Below are 10,589 nucleotides of genomic sequence, written 5' to 3' on the forward strand. Positions count from 1 at the left end.
GAAGTGACTTGCAAGGGCCTATTTCACTCATGCTGTCCAATGAAACGGGCCCGAAAGTTGTACCCACTGGGAATAGCAGAAAGGGCAGGGAGTTTCCAGAAAGAATTGCTGCAGTCAGCTAATTAAGCTATTTCTTCATTTCACGATATCCAGGATATTCTTTTTTTAGTTTTTGAGACGGAGTCTCACAGTCTCCTGGGCTGGTGTGCAGAGGCACGATCTCAGCTCACTGCAACCTCTGCTTACTGGGTTCAAGTGATTCTCCTGCCTCAGCCTCCCGAGTAGCTGGGACTATAGGCACCTGCCACCACACCCAGCTAATTTTTCGTATTTTTAGTAGAGATGGGGTTTCAGTAGAGACGGGGTGACAGGATCTACGATTGCAGGTCAGGTCAGGCTGGTCTCAAATTCCTGACCTCATGATTTGCCTGCCTCGGCCTCCAGAAGTGCTGGGATTACAGGCATGAGCCATCGTGCTCGGCCAAGGCCTTTCTTTAAAATCCTACTGCAACACAGACACAGCTCAACTAGTGTGATTGCATTTATTCTTATAAAGGTACAGAGCTGTAGAAGTGCAAGCCAAGAGTTCTGCAGAGTAGTACATAAACACCATATGATACCACTCCTGCTGGGAGGTAAGCCTGGATATACCCTTCTCCCCAGGAAACTGTCACCTGCAGAACACCCAGCACTCAGAATTAAGGCAGTTTGGCCCTGGGCACATTGGTGGTATTTTGGTATGTGGCCACTGGCCCTAAACAACTGACCATTTCTACCCTGCCTCACTGCACTGTCCCACCAGATCCCTCCAGCTTCTTCTACAAGGTAACACCCTCCTACATGGGGTCAATCAGCTCAGAAACCTCTTCTTCAGGGACAGCTGCCACTGAATATGCCAGAGTTGATGATTACAACAACAATGAAGAGGGCCTTGGTTTTGGGGTCCTACCACCCCCCTCACCCCTAGCAGCTGCTAAACAGCCAGGCCACTCTGCCCTGACCACCGCCCTGACAGAGATGTGGGTCTATACTTACCTTCCACAGCCACCTCCCAGCATGCACTGGGGTCCCTCTACCCACGCCGCTATCTTTCTTTACATTTGATCCCTTTCCACATGTGCACTTCACCTCTGCAGACACAAGAAAGGCCTGGACACGGTCTCTGCAGATGGGGAAGGGGTTCTGGATGGAGATATTTTTGCTCTCTACAGGCATTTGCACAAAGTGCTCAGAATGTTGGCCACCTGCGTAGAGCTGCAGAGTCCCATTCCAGAACAGAGTAACCATCTGCCTCCTCTCTTCCCAAGACCCCAAGCTTACATGACTCTTGTCTCTGTCCTATCTCCCTGCTGTGATGCTGCTAGCTGGTAGAGTAAGTCAGCCCCTAGATACTGTATATTCCTCTCAACCTTCCATGGTTTGAGAAAAACACAAAGATAGATGTCCATCAAGCACTCACAGGATTACCATTGTGAAGGCAGTTGTCAGACAAATAACAAATAAGGCCATATCTTTTTATTAGACTTTCTCATCTTCCAGTCACCCCTTGTGGTAGAGCAAAAAGAGTGTGTTGTCCCTCATATGCCTCTAGTGGTCACAGGACACTGAGTAAAGCAAAAGACTGGATACTTTCCCATGTAGAACCTATACCCCAATACCAACTATTGGGCTGGGAACCCTGTCTATGCCCATTCAAAGCTCACCATGTGGGAGGATTGCTTGGGCCTAGGAGGTTGAGGCTGCAGTGAGCTGTGAATGCACCACTGCACTCCAGCCTGGGTGACAGAGACCCTGTCTCCAACAAAACAGAATGCTCACCATGGTTCTGAGTGAAGCCAAAAAAACAAAACAAAACAAAACAAAAAACCTGTTGGAAAAATTCTAGAAAGAGGCTTGGTATAGAGAAATTATGCCTGTTCCTGCTGTTTGGGCTGGGGGCTGAAAGAGGCTGTTTACACCCAAAGGTCTGCTTAAAGCCCAATCCTGAGTATCCAGTGAGGCCCATGCTGTGACCAGAAGAATCTGGCAATAGAATGGTCCATGCTGCAGTGAAGGGAGGCCCTCTACACTGGTGGACTGATTTCCTCAGGCAAGGGTCTAGGAGCTGGCTTGGGTCTCTCCTACCCTTCCTGTCTGTAAGCCTCAGTCTAGGACAAAGCCCACACAGCTGTATACCCACTCTCACCCATTGCTACTTCTCAAAAGTTTAAAAGCTAAACAAATAGGAAGGCACCAGACTGCTCCCTGTAGCTCCCTCTGCTGGTAATAATAAAAACTGCAGGCTTCTGGGGCCAGCCCCAGTACCTTTGACCCAATCTTTAGCTCAAAGACTGGGTGAAGAAACTCGCCAAGACCAAGGAAATACAAATAAATAAATATGAACATGTCGGAACAGTTTTTCTCCTGACTAGGGAAGGGCGAACCAGAATCACTAAACTCACCCGGACAGTTGGACCAGTTGGGAATACCCCAGGTCCAAGGATTCTGGAAGCCAGGATCCTGCTGTGTCATTAAGCAACCTATGATCCATCATAGTTAGACAGGTGCAACCTGAAGACGGACAAAAGGACTAACTTTATGCTCTCTTGAAGGTCAAGCCTGCAAACCATCTTAGAGCTAGAAATAGAGCAAATGGAATTTCTCGAACTGGTCTCAAACAGTTAAATTCTTTTTTGGATTGCCAGCTATAATAAACCATAAAGTGCTATTTTCTGCCTCCATACAACACTATCTAGCACAGCCTGGGCACAAGAGCTCCCTTTCTGCCTCCCTGAAGCACTATGACAAATACCAGTCAAGCTGTCTGCAAGTGTTTTCCTTAGCCACCTTTGTCACCCACCGTAAGAACCAGGATTCTTCTGTCCTGCCCTTATTAAAGTGACTTCTCCAAACTCTGCTCCAACAGCAGAGGAAAACTGCAGAATTCCACCTATCAGCCCACAGCCCAGATGGGGCCTCTGGCCTGAGAAGCAACAGGTGAGGGCTACCTGCAGGTCACTTTCTAGAGGTCAGTGACTCCAGTGCTGACTGCACTCTGTGAGCTGTGAGTGGCCAACAGGGCTCTGTAGACCTCGTGGTGAGCAGGGCCCATCTTGGAGGGTAATGGCTACTGGAGGGTACAGGAGGAAGAGTCCCCAAGACAGCACCAGCAGCAGGAGCACGTTGAAGAGGCCATAGGCTTAGGGGGGATGAGGTCCAAGTCCTCGTCATCTGGAATCTCATCCAGGTGATACCCATCCTGAAGCAGCTGCCGGTTCACATCCTGGTTCACCTGCTAAGAGAAGGAGAGGAGGGAACTATAGGCCAAGATGTAAAGCAGAAATAACTGCTACCCAAAAGACAGGCCCACATTCCCTTACCAGGGCTTCCTGTCCATGTCCCATCCCAGGCCAACCCCACACATCCCAGGACTCCAGGAGGAAGTGCCACCTTCTCCTACTTGTGCCTCAGCCAGCAGTAAGCCTTAGTACTGTCCAAGCTTCACTGTCACTGACCTCCAGGGAATCTGTTCTCACTAAATCCTGAGGCATTCATAAAAATATCAAGTTCCCAATTATGTTTGAAATCAATGCTCTGACTGTTCTCACTGGGAACCCAGACTAGTCCTTATCAAGGCTGAAAAATATGGGATAATGATAACAGAACAATGGACTACCGTAGCAGAACATGGGTTACAGCGGAAGCGGGTGGTGAGCAGCTTTTTCTACACACTGCCAGTTAGACTTAGACTTATCCTTTGATGCCAGCAGAGCTGGGTCCCTACAAAAGTGGAATCTGTTGGTTGGTTTCGTCAGTTCACTGAGCATAAGAAAAATAAGGCCGGGTGTACAGTGGCTCACGCCTGTAATACCAGCACTTTGGGAGGCCGAGGAGGGTGGATCACAAGGTCAGGAGATCGAGACCACCCTGGCTAACATGGTGAAACCATGTCTCTACTAAAAAACAGAAAAAATTAGCTGGGTGTGGTGGTGGGCGCCTGTAGTCTCAGCTACTCGGGACGCTGAAGCAGGAGAATGGCGTTAACCTGGGAGGCGGAGCTTGCGGTGAGCCGAGATCACACCATTGCACTCCAGCCTGGGCAACAGAGCGAGACTCCATCTCAAAAAAAAAAAGAAGGCTGGGCACAGTGGCTCATGCCTGTAATCCCAGCACTTTGGGAGGCCAAGGCGGGTGGACCACTAGGTCAGGAGATCGAGACCATCCTGGCTAATGCGGTGAAACCCCGTCTGTACTAAAAATATAAAAAAAAATTAGCCGGGCGTGGTGGTGGATGCCTGTAGTTCCAGCTACTCGGGAGGCTGAGGCAAGAGAATGGTGTGAATCTGGGAGGTGGAGCTTGCAGTGAGCCCAGACTGCACCACTGCACTCCAGCTTGGGCAACAGAGCAAGACTCCGTCTCAAAAAAAAAAGAAAAAAAAAGAAAAAGACATGAGGCTGGGGAAAGTGTAAGACTTCCTCTTAGACACAATCTTTGACACTCAGACATTTAAGCAGGACACAATTTGCAAACTGCTCTATTCTCTGTGGCAGAAACTCAGAGATTAGCCAAGACTTCCAGGAGAGTAAGAAAAGCCAGTGGTGTAGTCAGGTCCCCAGCACTTCACCTGTCAAAGGGAATGAGCTGCAAATGCCAGGATTTTACATCCCTGTGTTTCTATCTGGGACAGTCACTCTGGAAGAACGTCCACATGGCTATCCCAGGAGTGTTTTAGCCTGAGTTTTCTTTTTTTTTTTTTTGAGACGGAGTCTCACTGTATCGCCCAGGCTGGAGTGCAGTGGCGTGATCTCGGCTCACTGCAAGCTCCACCTCCTGGGTTCACGCCATTCTCCTGCCTCAGCCTCCCGAGTAGCTGGGACTACAGGCGCCCACCACCACGCCCAGCTAATTTTTTGTATTTTTAGTAGAGATGGGGTTTCACCGCGGTCTTGATCTCCTGACCGCCCGCCTTGGCTTCCCAAAGTGCTGGGATTACAGGCATGAGCCACCACGCCCAGCCTAGTCTGAGTTTTCATAGATGGAACAAATGAAGAAACAGAAGTTGTTTGGTCTGGAAGAAAGCAAGCTTGGTGGAAGATTGGCAGGGGAGAGACAGAAATGCTGATCTCAGAGAGACTAGAGTTGCTGTGTGACATTAGAAAGCAGGTCAAGGCCAAGTGGACCCATTCAGATTAAGGAAGATTTATCTAAGAGCTACTCAAAGAAAAAATTGTGTGTGTGTGTGTTGAGGGAAGGGTGGGTAGCAAGGCTCCTTGGAGGTGGTGAGTACCCAATTACAAAAAGCATTCAAGTAAGCACAGACTAGTAAACACTTAGCTGGGATCTATCAAAAGGATTCCTTTTCTAAGCTGTGGCCTAGAATACTTTATTTTAGAGTCTTATTTTAGAGACAGGCTCTTGCTATATTGTCCAGGCTGGTCTTGGAACTCCTGGACTCAAGCAATCCTCCTGCCTCAGCCTCCCTGGTAGCTGAGACTACAGGCATGTACCACCATACCCAGCTTACATGACTTCTGAGATCATTTCTAGCCCTGAGTCTATATGGTCTCCTCGATTCTCAACAGCCCTCCTAGGTCACCTATACCTCCACTGGGAGAAGAGGGCAGAGTGGAATACTGTAGAACAGACCAGAAGTCTGGCACAGTGCTGTGCTGACAGCGGGCACCAAACAAGCATTTGGCAGTGGTGGTAATGCTGCCTGCAGCCTGGCCCTGCGCAGAAAAGTGCTCTGGACTTGCCTCTGCAGAGGAATACCCGGAGGAGTATCTGGATTCCAGCTCCCCATCACTAGGAGAAGAGGAAAACAGTCAGTTCAGGGAGGTACCTGTGGCGCATGACTGTAAATCATAAGGTGGAGAGCATGCAAGGGCATCTGGAAAACTTGTGAAGCAAAGGCCTTATACAACAGAACTCAAGCCCCAACAGGGTTCCCTGAACTGGTTCTGGCAGGAACAGGGTCACGCTCACTAACAACGCAGACATAACAGGGCAGGATGATCCACTGGACATTGGTGCTCCGAATTCTAGAGCAGCATGATTACCTATGAGTCTTCTAACCAAGCCATCCTGGGAAGGGATATTGTTCGGAAGAGAACAGCCCTGGAATATACATGAAGGGCCTTGGAGGAGACAGGGAACAAGCAAAGGCATCAAGCAATCTTCAGTTCCAGCCAAGTTGCTTCCCAAGGGGGTATTTCCAAGGGGAGCACTCACCTGTCAGAGTCGAGGGACACCAGGTTTTCATCTGGACTCTGGCTAAGAGCAGTATAGCCCTTGTTAAACTTCACTGACCTGAGGGGAGATGGGGGAGAAGAGACCAAGCATAGATGAAAGCAGAGGCATTTCACAGGGATAGCCAGAGTCCTTGCCCTGAAGAAGAAAGAATTGACTGCACTACTGACTTGCCTTCTCCCTGGTCACAGCCACCACCGCCTGCAGCTCCATGTACCTGGCTACAGTGCCAGTGCCTCAGAATGTGTAGGTCCTCATTCTTTTTTTTTTTTTTTTTGAGACAGAGTCTGGCCCTGTCACCCAGGCTGGAGTGCAGTGGCGCCATCTCGGCTCACTGTAATCTCCACCTACTGTGTTCAAGTGATTTTCCTGTCTCAGCCTCCTGAGTAGCTGGGACTACAGGCGTGCCCAGCTAATTTTGTATTTTTAATAGAGACAGGGTTTCACCATGTTGGCCAGGCTGGTCTCAAACTCCTGACCTCAATTGATCCACTCGCCTTGGCTTCCCAAAGTGCTGGAATTACAGTCGTGAACCACCACACCCGGCCTGTATTCTACTCCTCCCATAGGTCTTGGAAAAAAGCACACCTCCCCTTGCCTGAACTAAGAAAAGCACCCTCTCCCCACTTATTTAATCAGAGGACACAAAAACTGCAAGCCTTTGGGTAAAGGGTTAGGGTTAACCTTCACTTCTCCGAGTTTCAACCCTCATCTGTAAAAGGAGGCGTTGAATAAGGTTCTATTCAGCTCCGAGAGTTTACTATTCTGTTGAAAACAAACAAACAAAAACAGGTCTAGCCGTTCCCACACTGCTCTTCGTCCTCATTCCCGGAGACTCCAGCCACCATTCTCCTCCCTAACAGAGGAGAAGGATAGTGAATGAGCCCGTGCAGTCACAGAACTCCCTTATTCCGAAGCCCTTTCTGTGACCCTGTCACATCCTTAAAGGAAAAGAGGAGATTGTTCCTCTTCCCAGTTTAAAGACAGTGAACCTGACAGGTTGCACCAGGGGAATCGCTAGCTCGGCCTTAAACCAGAGCACCCTGTCTCCCGTCCTAGGGATTAAAGCCTTCTCTACAACTGCTGGCACAGAGGAGGTGTGGCGCCTGCTGAGACCTTTTCCCTGAAGAGTCTGGGCGGTTCGGCGAGGCCCCCAGCATGCCTTTTCTCCGGAGAACGGCCTTGGCCAGGTCCCGGTGCTTCTCTGGAAGTTAAAGGGCCTGGGTCAGCCGGGTCTTCCCCACTCCGCAGCGTCTCCCGAAGGCTGGGAGGCCGCTCTTTCCGAACGGATTTTAAGGGGCGGGAGCAGGCTGCAGCTAACCCCTTCTCTCCGGGGCCGAAGCCCAGCGAAGCTCCAGAGCCCGCCCGGGGGACGCGGCCGCCCGCCCAGGGACAGACCTCCCCCGACCATCGGGCCACACTCACGCAGCTTGGCTTGAATGGAGGGTGCGCGCGTTACCATGTATGGCCCCCGCTTCTCCACGGCCGCGGGGGTGCGCTCCCCCAGACGGAGGGCTCTATTACTAATCTGCCCGGAGGGTGGCCCCGCAGCTCCCGGCGCGCGGTCCCGAGCCCCGCTAGGCCGGGGTCCCGGAGTAGACAACCGCACCGCGCGCCCGCTGGGCTCCGCGGTCGCCATGGCCGGGCTCCGCCCTGCCGGATGATGCAGCCCCGCCCTTGGCAAACAAGCGGACGGCAGAAGGAGAGGCGGGCTCTTTTTCAGCAAGGGCGGTGCGCAGGCGCAGGTCGTCCCCTTCCGGAGCTCTCCGGTTAGGTAGTCTGGGTACTTGGCCCAAATGTTCCGCCCTTCTTTCCGGGCGGACGGGCAGTTCAGTTCTCGCTCTTGGGGTAGGCGGCTTGAGCCTGGTGATGGTTAGGCTCAGTTCTGCCTCTAGTGGAAATTAAATACTGATATTGTTGTGGGGCTGCGCGTGTGCGTCGGTCGGGCGCCCACAGTTTGAGTCCTGGCGCGCCGCACTCTGTACTTCTCGCGGTGTCTCCTTGGGGTCTCCCCACATATGGAGCTGCCAGAGAGCAGACTTGGGTTGAAGAGACATATGAGGACAAGCGTTCTCAGCGACCTTTTCTAGCAAAAGAAAGAGGCCCCAGAGATTAAAGAACCTTGTGAAGGTGACACACCTAGAGGCAGTAATTGCGCTGATCCATCTGATGCCAAACCCCACCTTCTTTCCAACACCAAGAGGTGCCTGGAACCTTGGACAAAACCTGACCCTCTCTAGGCCTCAGTTTCCACATTTAAAAATAGAACCAGTGTCACTACTCATTGTACAGTGAGGCAAATAGGCGTTGAAAAGGAGGGTGAAAGTGCACTCTGAGTCTGTATGTGGTAGGCTATGTGTCAGGGCTCTTGAATTCTCTAGCCCCCAAGGGATGTGCTTGTGACTGGCTGGAAAGAAACTCCAGATCCTTGTGGAACTCCCAAATCTCATGAGGCTGTCCCTTGACTAATTTACTGGCCTCAGTAGGGTAGGTCAACAGTGTGCAACCTCCGAGCTCCCAGGGACACGCAGACCGTTGGGTGGCACTATGCCTTGGGCAAGAGAGGTAAAAAGGAAGAATTTAGGGCTGAAGTTTTCAAAAATCAGAAGCACAAAGGAATCCTTACCATTTTGGTAGATTCTCCCCCCTCATGATGTTAGACTGTTTTTGCCTCCAGAAACAGCAGGTTCATATAGCTCAACTTAGTATTTAATCATTATAACTTCCCAATGAAGCCAATAGTTATTCTTGTTAAACAAATGAAGCTTAGACTTGGTGAAGTTTACCAGTTAAGTGATAAACCTGGAATTTGTACCCAGCTCCCTGTGGAATCCAGAGAAGTAGTTTTCTGGCGGGACGCAGTGGCTCACATCTGTAATCCCAGCACTTTGGGAGGCTGAGGCAGGCGGATTACCGGAGGTAGGGAGTTCAAGACCAGCTTGGGCAACATGATGAAAAGTGAGCCGAGATCGGGCCACTGCACTCCAGCTTAAGCAACAGAGAGAGACGCTGTCTCAAAAACAAACAACCCCCCGCCCCGCAAAAAAAAACCAACAACAAAGAAGTGGTTTTCTTCTGGTTATGCTGATGCGGACTTCACCAAGAGCCAAATAAAATATGATTTAAACCAGCAGTCTCCAACCTTTTTAGCACTAGGGGTTGGTTTTGTGGAAGACAGTTTTTCCATGGGGTGGAAATGGCGGGAGGGGGGAGCTGGTTTTGGGATGATTCAAGCACATTTATTGTGCACTTTATTATTACATTACAATATATAATGAAATAATTATACAACTCAACTTAGAACCAGTGGGAGCCCCAAGCTTGTTTTCCTGCAACTAGACGGTCCCATCTGGGGGTGATGGGAAACAACAACAGATCATCAGGCATTAGATTCTCATAAGGAGCCCACAATCTAGATCCCTTGCATGTGCGGTTCACAATAGGGTTCATGCTGCTATGAGACTCTAATGCCACGGCTGATCTGATAGGAGACGGAGCTCAGGTGGTAATGTGAGCAATGGGGAGCTGCTATAAATACAGATTAAGCTTTGCTCACTCATGGACCAGTCCATGGCCTGGGGCTTGGGAACCCTGACCTAAACCCACTTAATGTCACAAAATCACTAGGAACTTGTAACAAAACTGTGAGAGCCTTCATGCATGCTCTTCCCAATCTTCCATCAATAATGCTCTTAACTGCTGAGTGACTTAACATAGACCCTGAAGCCAAATTATTTGCTGTCACCTACTGGCAAATTATTAAACCTCTTTATGTCTCAGTTTCTTTAGCTAAGTGGAGATAACAGAACCCATCTAATAGAAGTGGAGTTGTGAAGTTCAGTTGTAAAGTGTTTAGAATGACACCTGGCATATAGTAAGTGTTCAAGAATTATATGCTATTATTTACACAACCCTTATACAGCATTACAAGGATTTAGTGTTCATTCTCCCATTTGACTTTACACTCCCCAAGGGCAGACTGCCTTATTCACTTTTTAGCATAAGGTTATAGTAATATTTGTGGAATTAATATCCTATTTCTGCTCTTTTCGTTAACTAGTATCATAGAACTTCGGGGCTGGAAGAGATCTTAGAGATTATATAATTTAAAGTCATTATTAATGAAGAAACTGTGATCTTGTGATAGTTGTGCTCAATGATCCTGGCCTGGACACGGGCAGTTCCCTTTTCCACTTAAGAAATTATGTCCACTAGGGCTCACGCCTGTCATCCCAGCACTTTGAGAGGCCAAGTGGATTGCTTGAGGCCAGGAGTTCAAGAGCAGCCTGGGCAACATGGCGAAGCCCCGTCTCCACAAAAAAAAAAAAAAAAAGAAAAATTAGCTGGGCATGGTGGTGTG

The 10,589-nt window shown here is 49.6% G+C and overlaps 1 protein-coding gene across 3 annotated transcripts; it reads right to left on the reverse strand.

The window, feature by feature from the left end:
* Nucleotides 1–525: 525 nt before the first annotated feature.
* FAM219B (family with sequence similarity 219 member B) lies at nt 526–7,956 on the reverse strand. Of its 3 annotated transcripts, none has more exons than XM_010375883.2 (5): nt 7,655–7,956; nt 7,346–7,433; nt 6,212–6,289; nt 5,737–5,785; nt 526–3,274 (listed from the first exon to the last, which is right to left on the reverse strand). In XM_010375883.2, the coding sequence occupies exons 1-5, from the start codon at nt 7,866–7,868 to the stop codon at nt 3,107–3,109; spliced, it is 597 nt and encodes a 198-aa protein (XP_010374185.1). In that variant the 5' UTR covers nt 7,869–7,956; the 3' UTR covers nt 526–3,106. The 3 variants fall into 3 exon arrangements, with proteins under 3 accessions (XP_010374185.1, XP_030786994.1, XP_030786993.1); XM_030931134.1 differs by having other exon boundaries at nt 526–3,271; nt 7,655–7,944; XM_030931133.1 differs by having other exon boundaries at nt 5,583–5,785; nt 7,655–7,944.
* Between the last annotated feature and the right edge of the window lie 2,633 nt (nt 7,957–10,589).

Source organism: Rhinopithecus roxellana, chromosome 5 (assembly GCF_007565055.1).
Source record: "Rhinopithecus roxellana isolate Shanxi Qingling chromosome 5, ASM756505v1, whole genome shotgun sequence".
NCBI lineage: Eukaryota > Metazoa > Chordata > Mammalia > Primates > Cercopithecidae > Rhinopithecus > Rhinopithecus roxellana.

What these genes read in the sequence shown, in the direction of transcription:
- FAM219B (XM_030931133.1), bottom strand. Translation starts at nt 7,868, where the DNA reads ATGGCGACCGCGGAGCCCAGCGGGCGCGCGGTGCGGTTGTCTACTCCG. An exon ending in CTCCATTCAAGCCAAGCTGC is followed by an intron (nt 7,434 to 7,654) that starts GTGAGTGTGGCC and finishes TTTAACTTCCAG; the next exon opens with AGAAGCACCGGGACCTGGCC. An exon ending in GTGTCCCTCGACTCTGACAG is followed by an intron (nt 5,786 to 6,211) that starts GTGAGTGCTCCC and finishes CTCTTCTCCTAG; the next exon opens with TGATGGGGAGCTGGAATCCA.